Source organism: Magnolia sinica, chromosome 1 (genome assembly GCF_029962835.1).
Source record: "Magnolia sinica isolate HGM2019 chromosome 1, MsV1, whole genome shotgun sequence".
Classification (NCBI taxonomy): Eukaryota; Viridiplantae; Streptophyta; class Magnoliopsida; order Magnoliales; family Magnoliaceae; genus Magnolia; species Magnolia sinica.
This window is the reverse complement of record NC_080573.1, coordinates 95,362,318-95,383,235: the sequence shown is the minus strand read 5'-3', so window position 1 is coordinate 95,383,235 and position 20,918 is coordinate 95,362,318. Positions and strand designations below refer to the sequence as shown.

Sequence of the window (20,918 nt, the reverse complement as noted above, 5' to 3'; positions counted from 1 at the left end):
GTCTTATCGTGATGTACGCTTTATGAGCTATTTTTGAAAGACATTATGACACATGATGGGGACAAGGCTTCCATTTTCATCTGCCTATCACCCTCAAACAGACAGTCAGACTAAAATTGTCAATAGGAGTCTTGGAAATTTGCTTAGATGCCTTGTGGGTGATCACATCTGAACTTGGGATACCGTTTTGCTTATAACTGAGCTAACATACAATAATTCCATTAGTAAGTCCATAGGCATGAGTCCATTTGAGGTTGTGCATGGCTACAAACCTAGAAAACCTATAGATCTCATACTTATGTCTATGTCCCATAGGCCATCTGAGTCAGCACATGAGTTTGCACGTCACATACGTGAGTTGCATAGTGAGATCAGGAAGTGAATTCATGTATGTAATGAAAAATACAAAGCATTTGCTGATTCTCATCGCAGGTTTCATGAATTCCAAGTAGGAGATTATGTCATGGTTCGTATGAGGCCTAAATGGTTCCCACATGGGGCTGTTAAAAAGTTACAAGTGTGTAACACAGGACCATACAAAATACTACAGAAACTGGGTCCTAATGCGTATGTAGTAGACCTTCCACCTACCATGGGAATTAGTTCAACTTTTAATGTGGAAGATCAAGTACAATACAAGGGTCTTGCTACTTCACTTGTTGATTCATCCATAAACCCTCCCGCAGACCACAACCTAGTCCCAAACCCATGGCCCCTACCTGACCAATCATCCGAGCATTTACCACTTTTACCCTCCTTGCCTGCAAAAAGCGAACAAATTGAAAGCATACTGGATGCACAAGCAATTTCCACTCGACATGGGGGATTTCAGAAATTCCTCATCAAGTGGAAGCACAGACCGAGTTCAAATAGTACGTGGATTACAGAGGACGAGCTACAACATTTAGATCCAGACATTTTGGAGTGCTACAAGAGTTTTAGTCCGCCAGAGGCGAACTCCTCTCAGCCGATGAGAGTTGATGAGGACATCACTACATGTACACCTTTGCGTACGTAGCAAAGAGTGCGAGACGCACTAATTTCCCTGTGGCTAAGCGAGTACCCGCGATAGTGCTTATGACTTCATGTGCATGTGCAAGCATCTAAAAGATCCCACACTGGGAAGATGCATATGGGCTACTTTATGGAGTGATCCAGACCATTGGATTGGAGGGACATGACGATCGGGATGCTGGATCACATATGATCGAGCCATTGATCGTGCATCGTCCACACTAGTTTTTCTTAGACTTTATCAGCTGATAGGATTTAGTTTTGTTTATGTTATGTTTGGACACCATTATGAGTGTTTTCAGTTGATTTTATTTAGATTAGGGTTATTTCCATTAAAATTTACGAGATGGTGATTATTGTAATTATTGAAACTTCTTAGAGTTATAAAAAGAGGGTGGGCGTGTGAGTCTCCCCCATTGGATTTTGTGAAAAAAACAAAAGAAGCTTTGCACTCTTTTCTTCTTCTTCTATCTTCATGAGATTTGAAGATACTTTCATGTGATTTAGAAGGGAGATTGGTGTGAGACTAATATTCATCAACGAAGGTGTAAGGTCTACAGCTATCCCCACATCACCATCCCTTAATTCTCCATCCAGGTATTTTCTTCGAAGTTCTTCGATTCTCCCATCCCAAATCTTCATCTTCTTCTAAACCTACCTTTCCCATACCTATCAACAATTCAAACCTTAAAAGACCTAAACCCATCCACCATAGCCACACGTGTGAGCATACAGCCACACATGTGAACCCCTCTGGTCCTTTTAGTTTCCCACCACCCTTGAAATCAAAACCCCTTTACTCTTTCCCAAAAACCTAACCCTAAACCTAGAAATCCCTAACTTTCCTACTTTCCCAAATTACCAAACCCTAACTTCTCCCATTATTCAATTCACCCAAATCCTTACACCCCTTCTATCCAAAACATTAATTCCTACATCTTCATACCTCAAACCTTTAACCCCCTTAACCAATTTGATCCCTATGAACCCTAATTCCTAGCTTTCCCCAATTTCTTAAAAACCTTAATTTTACCCTAGTTTGTATTAGGTCTTTTACTTTGAAATAGGCTTTATCCTATGCTAATTGGATGTCCCTACATCCATTAGATCCTAGTTTCCTTTATTTAATGATCATGTGTGACAATGTTGGTAACCTAGTCTAGGATTATGCATGATATTCTTTTGGTTTTCGTGGTATTTGTGATGAGAATGGCAAGGTTTGTGTTTTTTTTTTTTTTTTTTTCTTTTTTAATTTTAATTTAGATTTATTTTATTTTTATTTTTAATTACTTTAATTTTGCTACTTGATCTCACAAGATGTTTGGTACATGCATCGGTCCTACATCAGTTTTGCCTAATTTTCAAGATGAAATTTTGACTTTAAATCAAACGGCAAGTATTTGTTATAATTACTTACCACTATTTATGTACATTTACGACTAACCAAACAGGCCCTAATTTGAAACCGCTTGGAATTACATCACAAACCCCTGACGTTCCAACTTAGAACATTCATTGAGAAACTAACCTCAATCTTCTACCCCTCTGGAGAACTGTTGATCTTGTTGCCCAATTCATAATCAACTACGCTCTCCAACCTTAGTAATTCCCTCTGCCCCTATGGAGTCCGCTTTATCAATCGTTTGATTACCAGGTTTTGGAAGTGACTCCCCATTTGTTCAATAAACTGGAATAAAGATATGACATCCTTGTCGAAAGCTTCAAAGGAAAGACCTAGAAGCCTACCGACTCTATCAATCACATCCTTAGCCCACTCGAGCTCCTCTTCCATTAGATTACTGTCATTCACCTTGAGCAAGCACCCAAGCCATCGCAGTTAGCAATTCATCACCTTTATTTATTCCCCCATTCCTTGCATTTGCTATGAAGAGGACATCACATCACGTACACTTTTACATACATATCAGAGGAGAAGGCGGGCCACACCGATTTCTTTGTGGCTAGGCAAATACCCATGATCATGTTGAAGACCCCATGTGCATGTGCGAGCATTTGGAAGACCCCACATTGGGAAGATGCACATGGGCTCTTTAAGGAGTGATTTGGACTGTCATATTTGAGGAACATGACAATTGAGTTGTTGGATCGCATGGATTACATGATCAGGCTGTTGATCGTGGACCACTTTCATCATCATAGGACATAGTTATGTTTTATGATTTATTTATACTTTGGACACCTTACAAGTGATTTTATTTTATTTTTCATTAGATTGGGGTTATTTTGGTCAAAATCACTAAACAGGGTTTAATTTGTAATTTTGGAAAAGGTCTTGAGGCTATATAAAGGGGGGGGGGGCGTGTGACCTCCTCATTACTAGTTTTATGAAGAGAGAGAGAGAGAGAGAGAGAGAGAGAGAGAGAGAGATTTGTTTTCTCCATAATCTTCATGTGATATGAGGATGTTTTTCATGTGACTTGGAAGGAAGATCGGTGCGAAGCTTATCTTCATCAACCGAAGTACGAGGCTTCCTTCTATCCCCACCCCACATCTCTTTATCAACAATCGTGGTATTTCTTCAAGTTTCTTCCTTCTTTCTTCTCCCTTTCTCCAAATCCAATAACAACCTTCATATTCTCCTCCTTTTACCTTCCTAACAAGCTGAACCCTAAGAAAACCTAGAATCCCACCTACCTAGCCCGCACGTGTGACCATACAGCCACACGTGTGAACCCATAGGGTTGGCTGTACGGCCCCACCCTGTCCCTTTGGCCTTCCACTACTCATACAACAAAACCCTACCTTCTCTTTTCCAAACTCTAACCCTAAACCAAAAAATCCCAAATCTTCCTATTTCCCCAATTTCCCTAAACCCTAATCTCACCCTAGGCAGTATTAGACCTTCCTCTTTAAAATAGGCTTCACCCTATGCTATTTGGATGTTTCTACATCCATTAGATCCTAGTTTCCCTTATTTAATAGACTTGTAGGATGATGCTTGGCAACCTAGGCTTGAATTATGCATGATCTACTTTTGGAATCTTGGTATTTGTGATAATGGTAGCAAGTTTTGTGATTTTTATTAATTAATTTAATTTTGCTGATTAATCTATCACAATATTTGAGTTCATGCATCGGTCCTACATCATGTTATCTACAACAGGGTAACATCTAAGGTTCCCGTTAGATCTTCTCCCTGAAGGCTAGCATCCACCTTTGTTTAAGCTTCCTTTCCCATATAATTGGAAATGATAATTTGCTAACGTCAGAGCCTCGCCTTCATCACCTTTATCGCTCCATTCTTCTTCTAGCTCCTTATCATGTCTCTACATGATCACCTAATCTGGGCAATCTCCTTCAGAGATGAGGGGATGGCCTTCAACACACCTTGCATTAGTAAAGGATTTTGGAGGAGGTCCCTTTGCTTTCTTAAAAGCACTGGTCTCAACACACCTCTTATGTATGGGATAAGAGGCCTAGCTTCTCGATTTAAAAGACCAAACCCCAAACGTATCTCATGTGCCAAAGGAGACACAAGTGAGGCTTGGAGAGAGTCCATCTCACATGCCTCTTCACCCAAAACTGGGGGGAGAGCATATCTTCGTTGCCCAACATAAGCATCCACGTGCCATGCTACGCCGATCCCCTTGAGACAAAACGTTGAAACGATTCACCATGTGTCACCTTCTCCACCCTTCTAAAACAGGAGCAATGCTCAAGGCCACCATGTGGCTTGATCGCCACCAAAGAAAAGGCATTGCACCACTCAAGGCCACTACATGGCACGATTATCAGCAAAGAAAAGTGTTGCATTCCTTGAGAACACAATGTGTAGTAATGCCTCTCCCCACTGTAGGTTTTAATACCCGATTGTCACTCGAAGCCACGATCAAGGCCTCCACAAGTGCCCGATCCTCATCCTGAGCCTGCACCTCCATCCATCCCCGCGGCAAGCCTAAACCGCTGAGTCCCGAGAGAAGACATCCTAGACATGTGCGTGCTGATCTACCTTGTGCAAAATGTTGGCAGGCACCACATAGTCATTGGCATGAGTCTCTTCTCCGATGCACACGTAAAGCATCAGATGCCATCAAGTGGTCCAGGGGACCTTGCATGTCCACCTACCTTCTACCAACCAACCCTCTTAGAACACGACACCCCTCCCTCGTTCAGTACTCTGCCTGTGCTCCAAAATGTTACTCCTCCCATCCTTCTGCCTAACCATGGCCGACTAAATTGCTTCCTCCCTTCTCCTCCAAGCCTTCCCCCGCCTACACGTAACACCCCACACCTTCTCCCTTTCGACTTTCAGTTGCATACAAATCTCTTTGACACTTAGTATCACCAAAGCCGGCTCACAGAATGCCTTCTTCTTCCTAATGTAGAGCCTTATTGCAATGACATCTTCTCCAACCTCCATTCCTTCATCAATGGCCATCACCTCCCGTAAAGATTCTCTTATAGCCATGAAAACATCCTTACTCCATAATTCCAGGGGGATACCCCAAAACAGGAACCAAACTTCCTCTTTACCGAAGAAGGATTCGCCTTCCCACCTCCTTATAGACTTTATCAGCTCATCGATGAACAATGCACCTACCTTCACCATTTGATCCATATTCGTCCCACCATTTGATATGTATTCATCCTTGATTCAACAGATATTCAGATCTCATTCTTGTTCAAGGGCTTGATCTTGTGGTCACTCTCCTCCAAGCAAAAAGAAGATTTTAGCCATGATTTAACCTAAGAGACCAGAGCTCCTTCCTTTGTCACCACAACCAACCGACCATTGAAGAGCAACCCAAGCTCCTTCCATGGATGCAGGGTCAACACATATGTCCAGGCCATTAGCCCACTTCCCATATGCCGTCTTGAATTTCTCCTCCTTCTGGCTTTCACTACTCCTAGATGGCTAGTTCTACTTAGTCCTGACCCCTTGCATTGCCTCCTTGAAAGACCTGGCCTTATGTCCCTCCCCTCTACTACATACCGAGGGACACAAACCCCAATCTGACCTCCAAGCTCCTACCTCCTTCCCCCGGTGCTACCCACCACGTTCATAGTCTCCTCCCTATTCACTAAATTTGGGCAAAATCTGGCCCTCTGCACCAACATCTTCTCTGCAAAGCTCTCCATTCAACATCTCCATAGCTTTCTCAAGTTCTTCTTATGTTTTTATCCTAACGAAGGCGAAGTAAAGGGATAGAAGATCCTCGATGATGAGGAATCACGACCTCCATTACAGCACCTGCGCACCCGAAGACTCCAGAGAAGTTAATCGGCAACCATCCTTCCAGAAAACCTCTACATACAAGCAATGTTCGAAATATCGATATCACGTTACATATCTCACCCTTGGTATACAGATATGTATTGGTTATCGCATGGGATATATCAGTTGTATTGCGTAATGTATCGTTGTTGTTGGAAACATGGGAAACATTGGAAATTGGTCAAATTGTTCAACAAAATTTCAGTGATTGATAAAAAAAAAAAAAAAACATCAATACACACTTACAAATCAAAACATTACAAAAACCAGGTGCACATAATAGGTTTTCTTTGTATGGGGTCCTAATATATACGTTGTCTAACTAAATTGATGCAAGTACATTCAAAGTCTATTCATATAATTTATAAATGTAAGAAGACATGTGGAAACACAAGCAATACATTCAAAAGCAAAAGAAGAATCACTAGATTAGGTTACATACATTTTTTATTTTGATACTTTTAAAATTTTCCGCAACTCAGTCCTTCTCCTCCAAATCTCGAAATCAAAGTTCCCAATCCATGATTTTTCATGACATGCAAAACATGAAAAATCATAGATTTATAACAATTTGACACCAATTTAATATGATTTACAGAAAAAAAAAAAAAAAAAAATTGCTCACCGAATCGAATGTGTGAGATATATCTCACTACTTGTGTGTTTCGTATCGCACAGGTGGGATATAAGATATATTGTGGGATATATCGGCTGATATCGTCGATACTTAAAACACTGCGTACAAGGTTGGGAGTTCTTCCATAAATGCCTCAACGCCTCCCTTTTGAACAATAGAACCTCACTTCTTCCCCACCTGTATCCAATTACCCTCACCTTCTCTAACGCCTCTCCAATGAATTTTGAAGCATCTCTACTCTTACCCTTCCCTTTCCCAACCCCATGCCCTCACCCTCATTTGCTACATTCCCGTACCTCTTAAAACTTGTAGGGCCCCTCTCGATCCCCATCTTGCTTTTCTCTATCTCCCTCATTCTTCCAATCTCCTTGGCTCATAAGACCTACCTCACGTCAAGACTCTCATCGAGCGTCCCTCACATTTCCTCTTCCTCTTGTATCTCTCGCATTTCCTCTCATGTTTTGGTGAGGTATATGACTGAGAAGATTTTTCAAGGAAACTAAACATGAAAGCCAAAATTGATCGAACTTAACATGTAAAATTGGGATATGTTAATTCTTCCCTAATGAAAATTGAGCCCTATGATCATCGTCTACGTGAACATCCACAGTAGTCAGTAATTTCTCAAACAATCATTAGATTTGAAAATGTAACTTAAATCATCATTAGATCTAATAAATAACCTAAAAATCCATCCACACTACCACAATATTCAAACCATCTCAAAACTACTGAGGAAAAAATAATAATAATAATAACTTACTGAAAACAGTTGATGGCTGATAATTATGAATCCAAAGGCTACCAGTGCTGCTAGCTCTGGGGTGTCGGTGGATCTTAGGGGCCTAGTTAGGGCTCCTGAGGCTACTAGTGGATTTAGGTACCCAACTATTTTCAGCAATACTAGTAGGCCTACAGGACTTGCCAACGGAACTGAAGGTCCCGACAGGCCATTTGAAGTTACCAGTACCAAGGAACCAACAATTGGAAAGGATAGAAAAAGAATTAATAAAGGAGGGAAAAATGAAAAGGAGAGAAGGATCAGTGTTTTAAATAGCAAATAGTGTGTAGCATAGCGTTCGCCCCTTTGAAGTGTGAGGCGTAAGCTACATAGCGTGTACCATAAGCTACACACAACTAATAGAATTTTAATCAAGGTGCTTGGTTGCACCAACGTCATGATATTCTATACCAAATTAGATTGATTAATAATGAAATTTAACAAAATTTCAAGATATTTGGTGCAACAAAATGCAACCTAAAGTAATAGGAAAGGGCAATGATTAAGTATAAAGGTAAAGAAAGAGCAATGAAACTAATCTAATATTGTTATTTATATTATTTTACTATTAAGTATTAAAAAAGTTAACTAATTTTTATTGGAAATGGAAAAATGTAACAGATCATTGAAAACATCATGGGAACTACATATCATGTAGCGTGGTCTACATAACGGGTAGCATACGCAAATTATGATGTAGCATAGACTACATGCAACTTAAGCTATTTTCATAAGCTACGTAGCGTTAAGGCTATGCTACACTACATAGTGTAAGCTACAAGCTACATAGAAGAGCTATTTAAAACATTGAGGAGGATACGAGTTATTTAGCGTAGATCTTGCTCCAATTTCATGTCATATTCATAGTAGTAGAGTAGAGAAGGGACGGAAGGAGGAATGCCATTAGATCTCTTTCTAATTGTCTTATCAATATTAAGAGAATGTTAAACACAAATATAGTATGGCACACCACAAAGAGCATGGAAACTCACAAGACAAATATTACAATCTTACTCTTCCTAACATAATCGATTTGGATTTTCTATAATATAAATAAAAAATAAATTAAAAAAAAATGTGCTCACCGATTTTTGAGCTCTCAATATAAGGCGAGAAATGATATAGTGAGATGAAAGAAGAAAAGGACTGGAAAATGATGAGAAGATATTTTTCAAGATATTCTTATGAAGAAGGGTTTATTGGTTCTAGGGTATTGTGAAAAGAGGAGACATTGGCCTATTTTTAGCATTTCTGAACAGAAATGAATATTAGGGTTGGAGCTCAAAAGGAACAAGACAAATGATAGAATGGAGAGCAAAATGAGAGAAAGGAACACAAAAGAATAAAGGAAAAGAAGAGTATGATGAAGACTGGAGAGAGATATCTTTAAGAAGAAAAGATTCTTTGCTTGAGACCTAGACTTGTGGCTCTCCCATGCCATGGAAAGTGTAAATGTGTTGAAGATACAAGAAGATGGTACATGAGGAGAAAAGAAAAGGAATAACTTTATTATTTCCATTGTAATACAAATGAAAGAAAGAATTGTAAATGGGAAGGGAGTCCCATCCTTGTACAAGTAAAATGAAAAAATTGCTATCAAAGGAAACATATTGTTCTCTACATACCAAACATGGGATTGTCATTACATTGCAGCGTTATGAAGAAAGCACTGGAAACGTACTAGAGAAATCTGTCTTCCATGTTGTGGATTCCGGGGAACGATAATAGTGACCACACTTGGGTATATTCGAATTAGTGCTTTGTGTACCAATATCATGACTGCAATTCAAATTTGTAGGTATTTCAATTAATAATGATTAGTATAACAGTCACACAAACTGTAAACAAATCTACATAAGAACTACTAAAAAGATTCAATATTAAAAATAAGAATTGCAAAGCAGATACTCTATCAGACCAAACAAATGCATCTATCAAGGTAAAATGCCATCTATACTACTTTAGGGTGTGTCAAGAGCTTGTAGAGCAACTAATCTCAGTCATAATGTTTAACCATATGCTCCTCAATATCTCACAAACACAAACAAATAACATCAAACACCAAAAATAGTGAAAACCACTCAAAGAGGGGAAAAACTTTCAACCAAACATTACATATTATTGAAGAAATATCATCTTTGAGAAAGAAATTGTTTTCCTTTGTCAAATACCAAACTATAGAATACTTAAAAGAATAGATATCACAAATCATCGAACCTTACAAAAGGATTATACAACAGATTAATAGCGTAAACAAAACCAAGTCTCACCTTCATCTTCACCCTTGTGTATGGAAGCTGCCATCCAAACTGGCCTGTCGGCAAGCTGTAGCTGCAGATCTTCTATCTTGCTATTCTCTTTCTCAGAAACATCAACATCCCCTACAGCTAAATGAGAAGGACCAGATGTAGTAAATAAAGACTCAAACTGTCACTATATTGCACATTGAGGTATTTAATAGATAACAATAGATTTTATTAAAATTAAAATGCAAGACAAGCTTTAAGAGGGGGCCACTGAGGATCAGAAACATTAAAAGGCTAGACAAGCAACCCTCTCATCACTCCCTCTTTCACTAGAGAATCATCAAGATTGAGTATTGAGGTGCATGCTCACTCTTAATGTCTATATTACGATTTTTATTTTTTTTCTATGAATAAATGCAAATATTATTAAAAGAGAATCCATCTCAAAAAGCTCCAAAAAAAAAAAAAGTGACATCCAAAGCAACAAGAACAAAGCATAAACGAATCACCCCTCGACCAGATTGGACAATTTGGACCATATAATACGCCCTTTCCCCAAACCTTTTTTATTTTTGTTTCAATCGTAAAAGATGACTATTTCATTCAGCAAAGGAAAAAAAACAAGAACAAGGAAACCCTAAGCACCGAGTGATCCTCTTGTCACTCACACTCAAGCCAATACAAAATACAGGGTAATATATATGCCATAAGACACACACACACACACACACACACACACACACACACACACACACAGATGACCTCAAAACAGTAAGAGACAGCTTTGACCCACTCCACTCTCTTCAAAGGTCCGCCACTGAGCATCTGTGGAATGCTTGCCTCAACAATGCCCAACTAATGATATAAATAAATAAATAAAAATAAAAGATGCCTCTTTCTAAGGGATCACCTGACATGCATTTTTTTCACAAATACCCTTCTATTCCTCTCTTTCCACGATCCCCACATAATAGCTTTAACCAAAAATCCCCGCCCGCCGAGGAAAGGTCCACCACTGAGCATATTTGGAATGCTTACATCACTAGTGGTCCACTAATGATTTTTTATTTTTTTTTAAAGATGCCTCTTTCTAAGGAATAACCCAACATGCATTTTGCCTCAAAACTTCTTCTATTCCTTTCTTTCCACGATCCCCACATAACCCACAAAAAAAAAAAAAAAAAAAAAAATACACATATTCCACAAAAGCTCCTTTTGGCCCTTCAACAGCCCACAGTGCCAATCCAAAAGCGTGTTACTAATGGACTCCATAAAAAACCAATAGACCCAAAAAAAGCAAGGAAATCTCTCTCTCCGTAATGAAGTGGATGAACATGTGATAATCGAACTCATCATTTCTGCACATAATGGACCTATTGGGATGTGCTATGCTTTATTTATTATTAACTGTCAATTAGTGTTTGAAGTATTGGTATCGCTACAAGTTTTGCTAGCCAGGGATACGGAAACAATATCAATATCGCCGATAATATCGTTGATAACTAGAAATGCGGGGAAACATGGGGAAGGCGGTGGAATTTTTTGGTGAAACATCATAAGATAATACACATGCATATTTAGGAATAAAAAATTGCAAAAAGAATGTATAAATAATAAGTTTTCATTTAATGGGGACCTAAAAGCGTGTGTCGTCGTAAGAAATCAATCCAACCATCACATCAATACCATCCATCAACCATCTAACCTACCATCCAAACATCCATCAATATTTCAAAATATTGACAACACATTATATTTCGCCAAGAAATCGTCGACAAATGGAAAGGAAACAAAAGATTGTGGTCTCGATATATCCCAAGTTGCAATAATGATGATATCGCGATATTATCATCAACAATTTAAACATACTGGGTACAACCATGAGCCATTAAAAAAATTGAAATGGAATTTTATTTTATTTTTTTTATAAATAGATTTTTGGCAACATCGATACATTGGCGATATTATCAAAATATTGTCAATATATTGGCAATACAAGAAACACCTGTAATTTACACAGTCAAAAATCTTGGTGATACATTGGTGATATCGATAGATTGGCAATACAAGTGACACTTGGAATTTATGCAATCGAAAATATTGGCGATACATCACTGTTACTTGGAATTTCTTATACTACTAGTATTATTGGTATTGCTACTGCTGTTATTGGTATCGCCGAGCTAGAGATATAGATAATATCAGGGATATTTTGATAATATCAAAGATACTCCGAACAATGGCGTTAATATTTTGTGGGCAAAGTAACCCAAGCAAAAGTTTTGCCTCTCAAGGGTACAAGAGCCTTCCAAACCGAAGCACAAGGGGGATATAGACCATCACTCGTGAACTTCAATGATAAAGATGAGAACTTTACACTAGGCGACCATTTCCACACTTTCCTATTGTCCCAAGAGGTATCCGTAAACACATCCCTTGACCGACCTCCTTAAGAGATTCTCAAGAAGGGTCGCATCCTCATCTTGCAAGTTCCTTCACAACTCGACATTCCACACCACTACAACCCCAACCATCTCCATAGAATCTTGGATTATTTTTTTTGTTCATCCTTCGCAATTGCAAGAGAGAACAAAGCATGGAAAGAGCTTGCCAACACCAAGTCAACCAAACACGCGCCCTTCCAAAAAGTGAATTTTATCCCCATTTCCCACCAAAAAAAAAAAAAAACGGATTCCTATGTTAAATTCAATGCCCACACAATTCATAATGCTCCTGTTATCAGTACCTACACTTGAGCCAATCTTGTTATAGGCTTCCACAATTCTAACCCATTTCACATATATATATATATATATATATATATATATATATATATATATATATATATATATATCTCTTAGAAACCACCCACCTCAAAAATGGCAGTTTTTTTCCAGTTACGACATTCAATCTGAAGCACGTTTGACTCCGTCACAAACTTCCATCACCACTAGTATAGAAGAGCCCAGTTTCCCCCTTCTCTCACCATTTGTTGCACCTCCTTCCACTTCATATGAAATTTCTAACCAGATTCACACACTTACATAGAAAATTTTTTTGAAATTGTTCAATTTTTAAAGCCCTCCCAGCATGAATCTTGGACAGCAAGAGGAAATAGGCCCATAGAAGAGACAGGGCAGCCTTAATGAGTGACTCTTCCTCCCGAAGAGAGATACCTTCCTTTCCACCAATCCATTTTTTTGATAATCTTGACCATTGAATCCCAACATGAAGCTTTCCTTTGCCCCCAAGACAAAGACCCAAGTACACGCAAGGGAGACATCTTTGCAACCGGCAAAAGCCATCATAGAGTTAACCAATTGGCTGCAACACACACCATTGAACACTTTCCTAGATTCGCGCGAAAATCTGAAACAGCTTCAAAACATCCAAGCGGACCTTTCAAAAAGCCATATGTTCCAAGTATGCATCACATGACATAAGGGTATCATCCCCAAACTTTTCCTCAAATGAAACAACAATTCCCAATACCGAGCAATGAGGACAAATTATTGGGTGACACTTAAGGAGGAAGCAAAGGCTCCATTTTCACGTAGCAAATCAGCATCAGAATTGCCTCTATGAACATGAGAAAATGAAATTGGGTCATTGTTATGAGTCTTTGAATTCCTACAACATGTTCACAACTGCCATGGACCACATCCCACTCTAATCTGATTGACAGATTTAGCTGCGATTTCTTTCAATAATAATCGGATTAAAATGGAGCTCGACAACAATGTTTAAGCCTTGAAGTATAGCAGCCGCCTTTGTAAAGTTTTCAGTCTTAAATGCCAATAGAACCAAAAAAAAGGTATGAATACCCAAATGAAATCTGATAATCCCTCCCATACAACCCCAAGTTGCAAGAGAAAGCCATCAAAGTTCAACTTATACTACCGAATGAGAGGTGTGTTCTATCATTCTATTGGCTTAGTTCTATCCCAGACACATCTATTAACTTCCTGCCATTTTGAACAAAACAATTGTCTCGAAATACCTTGAAACGTCCTAACCAATTGCTCTAATAAATAATAAGATTAAGAATTTTTCAACCACCTGGGCCACACTTGAAGACCTCCCATTAAAGATTGTCCTATATCATTCCAACCAAATACACCATAAAATTGCATGAATTGCAATCTTCCACACAAAAGATCCAACAAACTGACAGTGATAGCCAGAAAATATGGCACTGACAGATTTCGGGATAACCCAGACCATGTTAAAATTGTCTGCAATAGAAACTCATACCCATCATGCAAACAAACAATTAAATAACAAATGATGAACATTTTCCTCTCAGGCCAAGCACTTCTTGGGGAATGAATGAGCTCGACTCTTCAAATGGTTCAAACTCAAAATGAATTAACTTTTTATGACCATTAGAAATCACAAAGGCACAACGTAGAGAAAATCAACACAATGAGAGAAGTACCTTTCTGAAGAGTCTCGAGTAAAAATCTCACTGAGAAGAAGCCATTCGTCTCCAAGCCCCATATTTGTCTATCAACACTTGATACAAGAATGTAGACATTTCCACCATGCTCAACAACTACGAAAACAATTGGATCTTCTAATGTCGCAAGTTGCATCTGAAACAATGCTGCCATACAACTCTCCCTGCATTTTGCAGGAAAAAATCTTGGATCATTACATCTTTGTGAAGAGCCACTGCATACAGAGTTTCAAATCTCCTGCATAACGGCATCCTGATGCACCACCAGTCCTACCAAAAGCAACTGTCCCTGATCCCAACCCTATATCTTATGTGTTTGCTAATGTTGACATGGGAAAATGGCCACACAACTATCAAAAGGCACATTGCGCCAATCCACGGAACATTAGCGCGAGACCACTTCAAAGACAGGTTGCACACATCAAAATGTTTACCGTGAGCATAGCGCATTTGGTTCAATGGAACCTTTCATCCAATCAAAAGGCTCTGCATTGCCTATCCAATGGCAGCGCATCTAAGTCCCTCCGACCAATCAGAGCTTGCCACATTTGTAATAATTTTGGGCAGGAAATAACCATCATTTGAATGGAAAATCATTCCCTTCATGCTTATAAATACCCATTAGGATCTTCCTTTCACACATACATGTCATTTTGGACATGAACAAGATCAAGATCCAGGCTCCTTCTCACCACCCGGCATAGTGAGACAAGATAAGAATGGAGAGAGTCTTTGGGTCCCAGTGCTTAAGGAACTTTCCCTCATGGCACCCTCTTTAAGAGTGGGGAGGCACAGACCCTCATAAGAAAATGGTGTGAGGTGGTTCCACACATGGCGTGATACCAGGAGCAGTTCAGTGATACATGAACAATACTCAAATCCTGACCTCGAACGCCTAGTGAACTGAGGCTCAACGCTAAACAATAGTACCTAATTCAGACAATAAGCATTGAGGCATAAACCATCCTATGCTGACAATGTTCCAGCCTAGAGATATCGCCCCATGCCACTTCTCTTGATGACCAAATGCACCCAGTGCTACTCCAGTAATGTATTATCTAATCTCTAATCATGGGACACACCAAGACAAAGGACAATAGATTAGGATGTTATGCATTTTCGTCATTTGCATTTGTTTTCTTTATACCATATAGGCTAGTTTCCTTGGTTTTCTTCTTAATGAAGGGTTTTCCCCAAGGGTTATAATTAAACGCGTGTGGTATACCACAGCCTAGAGTATACTTTTCCCCATATCAATAAAAGCTTTCTGAGAAGGCAATTTTAAATCTAAACATGGCGTTAGTCATGAACAGAATCAGATAAACAAAACCAAACAGAGAAGTCATGCATTTAGATACAGATAAAAATAACCTCTACTAAAATTATAGTTCTCCAAACAACTAAGACCACTCTGCACTGCACACAAATTACCCCCAACCATTACTCTTTTATCCGCATTCATCCCCAAAAATGCACTTCCGTGAGACACCTTCGTATCTCTAACCCAACACCACCATTTTCCCAACAAAGCCACATTCACTTGTGACCTGACTAATCATCTCATTCCCAAACCTCCCTTTTTCTTTGATTTATAGACATCTTTCCATGTTACCAAATCCTAGTTATGATTGTCCTCATCATTCCTAAAAGTTTCTTCTGAAGGAACTCCAGTTTAGTCATCAAACTATATGGCCATTTGGATGTAGATATAAATAAATAAATAAATAAAAACAGGTACACTAGTGAGCACAACCTTTATCAAGGTATTCCTACCACCCAAAGATAAAGTTTTGCCTTTCCACAGTGCCAAGTTTTTTCAGATCTTTCAATCAACATATCCCAAACAGTCTAGGGTGGCCTACCGATGCACAGAGGAATACCTGGATGGCTCAATGGCAACTTGTCCACTTTGTATGACAATTGCATTATCAACATTCAGCCCAATTACACTGCTCTTTGTAAGATTTATTTACTTTCCCCAAGATTATTTCATAGCATGGAAGAATGTCTTTAAACATCTGAGCTTCCCTTGTGGAACCATCACCAAAATGCAAAGTTCATCAGCATATTGAACATGGGTGATGCCCACATCTGAGCTTCCCTTGTGGAACCATCACCAAAATGCAAAGTTCATCAGCATATTGAATATGGGTAATTCCTATACCCCAAATCAGACCAAGCACCATAGCTTTATCAAATACTTTACAAGGGAATTATCCACCATTGTGGATAAGGAAGTAGGTAGTGGGTCACCTTGATGAAGCCTACAACCAGTGGTTTAAATGTCAAGGATATCAGCCGATATATCCCACAATATATCTTGCATCCCACCTGTGTGATACGAAACGCACAAGTAGTGCCGATATGTCCCCACCTATTCAATCCAGTGAGCATTTTCAATTTTTGATCCATGTTTTTGTTGTAAATCATGTTAAACTAGTATCAAATGGTTACAAATTTATGATTCTTCGTGCTTTTCATGAAAATTCATGGATTTGGATCTTCAATTTTGAGATTTGGGGGAGATGGGTCAAGTTGCGGAAAATTGAGAAAAATCAAAATTTCTCAATTTCTCACAAATTAGTTGCAATCTTTATATCCAAACACAAAATTAAACATGGACGTAACCTGTTCTAATGATTCTTCTTTTTCCTTTGAATGTATTACTTGTGTTTCCATACATGTCTTCTTACGTTTATAAACTATATGAAAGCACATATATTAGGACCCCATACAAAGGAAACCCCTATTATGTGTACTTTTTTTGTAATGTTTTGATTTCTAAGTGTGTATTGATGTCTTTTTCAACAATCTCTGAAGTTTCCTTGAAAATTTTGACCAATTTCCCACTTTTCCCATGTTTCCCAACAACAACAACACATTACGCGATACAACTGATATATCCCATGCGATAACCGATATTTATTTGTATCCCAAGGGTGTGATACATTACGCAATAACAATATTTAAAACATTGCCCACAACTACTTATGAAGAAAGCAGTTGGGGTTCCATTGATCACCACTGAAAACCACACTAAGCATACATACTCTGATCCATCTTCGCCACCTTTGATGAAATCCCATCCTACTCTTAGTATAGTCGAGAAAATTCCAATCTATGTAACCATATGCTTTTTCCATATCAGCCTTGGAGATGAAGCCTTTGTAGCCTTTTCCGTGATACTCATCAACAACTTCATGAGCAATAAAGGGGCCCTTTCAGAATATTTCTTCCTTCCATTCCATAAAGGCACTTTACAAAGGGAAATAATACTTCCCAACACTTTCCAGATTGTATAAACTACCTGGGAGAGACTGATTAGCTGAAAGTCATAAATTGCTTCAGCGCCTACTTTTTTAGGAATTAAAGTGATAAATGAAGCAACTGTATGCACGTTGATTAATGCCCTGTCATAAAATTCATCAAAGACTTTCATTTCATGAGATCCTCATGAATAATCTCCAAAACAAGATTTGCAAAATGCCATAGTAGGCTGTCTTTTATTTTTTGGCATGCATCATTGCCATCAAGTCACTTGCCAAAAAAATCATTACATTCAACAGAACTTTTCCCTTTACGTCAAGAGTGGAACAACTTCTGGGGTGAGCCTTAGCAAGCTGGTATGAATCTTAAAAGGCTTATTATGCAGTCAAAACTCAAAGAGAATAAAGATTTCCAACAAAGACAAAGTTAAAATACATGAATTTCCAATAGGATAAGAAACACCAACTAATAGTGCTGCAGAATTAAGTGTTAAAGATTAATATAAAGCAACGGCTTAATCTTCTAGATGCAAAATTAAGCTTTGAAGATGAATGTAGAGCTGCAGCTTAGTCTTATAGAGTCCTGTGGCTAAAAATTTCTGTTCTTTTCAATAAATGACAATCTTCAACTGGCAGTAACAACCTTCTCCTGAGGTCCACTCCCACTTTAAATTTGCACTGGGCCATTTATACTTGCTAAACTTCTGAAACAGACTCTTGCTCACTCTTGCACCTGAATCTGTTGCTGCAACCATAGACTGGATTGCTATGTGGGTGTTAGGCAATTAAGAGGCAACATGAGTAGAGGATGAGTGTTGCAAAGGTGACGATATTAGATGGATGTGTGGAAGATCTAGGAATCAAGAATGAAGTCACCCAAAGCAACCTAAAAGTAGCTCGATAGAAGATATAATAGAGGGCCAATTGTTTATGGTTCAGCTAGTGTTTTAAGTATCAACAATATCGGCCGATATATCTTGTATCCAACTGTGCAATACGAAATGCACTAGTGAGATATATCCCACACCTTCAATCGAGTGAGCATTTTCGATTTTCAATCCGTTTTCTGTAAATCATGTTAAATCAGTGTCAAATTGTTACAAATCCATGATTTTTCATGTTTTACACGAAAAATCATGGATTGGGAGCTTCGATTTCAAGATTTGGAGGAGATAGGCCGAGTTGTGGGGAAAAAAAAAGATTAATCAAAATCAAAATTTCCCAATTTCTCGCGAATCGGTTGCAATTTGTGTCCAAACATAAAATCAAACATGTATGTAACCCGATCTAGTAATTCTTTTTTTGCTTTTGAATGTATTGCTTGTGTTTCCACACATCTTCTTATATTTATAAATTATATGAATAGAGTTTGAATATACTTGCATCAATTCAATTAGACAGTGCATAGTTTAGGACCCCATACAAAGAAAACCTATCATGTGCACTTGTTTTTTGTAATATTTTTATTTATAAGTGTGTATTGATGTCTTCTTTAACAATCAATTAAGTTTCATTGAAAATTCGACCAATTTCCCAATGTTTCCCCATGTTTCCAACAACAACGATATATTGCGCGATACAATCGATAGATCCTATACAATAATCGATATGTATCTATATCCCAAGGGTTCAATACGTAACATGATATCGATATTTCAAACACTAATGCCAATATTATGTTAAAGAGTATCTTCATTGGTATCATTTTACTATAACATGGTCATAGTATTGCCAATTTGTGGAGCATCAGTACTATGCCCAGCCCTGTTAAGATAAAAATGATATTTTGACACTTTATGTGAATCCAAGCCATAGCCACACATATTATTCACAAGCAATGTTGTTAAATCGCATATGCGATTATGTGCGACTGCATATGCGATCGCACAATCACATATGCAACCGCGTTTTTTTTTTTTTTTTAAAAATTAAATAAATAAATAAATAAATAAAAGAAGGAAAAATTGAATATATATATATATATATAAGAACTTGGGGGAAACTGTAACGGCCCGACCAACATTGTACAATATTGTCTGCTTTCCCCCAAAAGGCCTCGTACAAGGAAGGTCCTAACCACACATATAACCACCATTACTTCGGATAGCGCTTCTAATGTGGGACAAGTTCAACATCCCACTGTGTACACAGTAGCTTGCCAGCACAATAGCCTGCCAACCACTGGTAGCTCGCCCAGGCCCTTACGCCCCGCCCACATCAGCGTCCGCCCACGTGTGCCCGCCCACATGTGCAACAGTGACAGGGCGTCACAATATCCCCCACCGAGGGCAGAGCCGTCCTCGGCTCTGATACCATTTGTAACGGCCCCACCAACATTGTACGATATTGTCCGCTCTGAGTCCCACTGGACCCGCACGGTTTTGTTCTCAGGGTTTCTCCCAGAAGGCCTCGTACAAGGAAGGTCCTAACCACACATATAACCACCATTACTTCGGACAACGCTTCCGATGTGAGACAAGTTCAACCTCCCACTGCGCACACAATAGCCTGCCAACACAGTAGCTGCCAACCACTGGTAGCTCACCCAGGCCCTTACGCCCCGCCCACATCAGCGTCTGCCCATGTGTGCCCGCCCATATGTGCAACAGTGACAGGGCATCACAAAAACTTTCCTAAGTTAATAAATAACTAATTTAGTAATGTTACATATATAAAATTAATTTGTGAGAAATAAAATCAATCAAACAATGAATGAAGTACATCAACATTCAACAATATAGTTAACAAAACAATCAATAGGCTATTTATTGTACAAATACAATTTACAAGTTACATCTTAATGTTTATGCACTACTTATAAAATAATACTAATAGTCTAAATGTCTAATACTATATACATTGATCCAGTTGCCATCGTGGCATTTGATGACCACCATCGTCGTCGTCATTAGTGTCATCTCCTTTTTCTACATATACTTTATTTTCTTTTATTTCTTCATCATCTGTACACACTAGTAATTCATCAACATCCAATGGTTGATGTTCAACTTCATCATCTCCTTCTTCTATCTCCTCAATCTCTTCCACCAGCTAACTGTCACTTATTGCCCCGCTCTTCCACCTTCGAGCGGAAGTACCTTCTTCAAGCGCCGATCCGAATGCGGCATCTTCAACTTAAGCCCATGTCAGCTCATAGGCAGCAAAGACCAAGTCTTCTGTCTTTATGAGTCTTTCATTAATTGCATCTAGCTTATCTAAGCGGATAGGGTCATAGCTAGAATCGTTCTCGCAACTTCTGATTGTATTGGACGAAAACCA

At 38.7% G+C, this 20,918-nt stretch overlaps 1 protein-coding gene across 7 annotated transcripts in view; it reads right to left on the bottom strand.

Annotated features, from left to right (window-relative positions):
* The window catches only part of LOC131251867 (probable 3-deoxy-D-manno-octulosonic acid transferase, mitochondrial), an 87,697-nt gene that overhangs the window by 30,477 nt on the left and 36,302 nt on the right, over window positions 1-20,918 (bottom strand). For all 7 annotated transcript variants that reach the window (XM_058252904.1, XM_058252897.1, XM_058252889.1 and 4 more), the window contains exons 7-8: window positions 9,939-10,055; window positions 9,350-9,447 (exon numbers count right to left, since the gene is read on the bottom strand). In XM_058252904.1, the coding sequence (XP_058108887.1) occupies window positions 9,350-9,447; window positions 9,939-10,055 (215 nt within the window). The remainder of the gene's footprint in view (window positions 1-9,349; window positions 9,448-9,938; window positions 10,056-20,918) is intronic.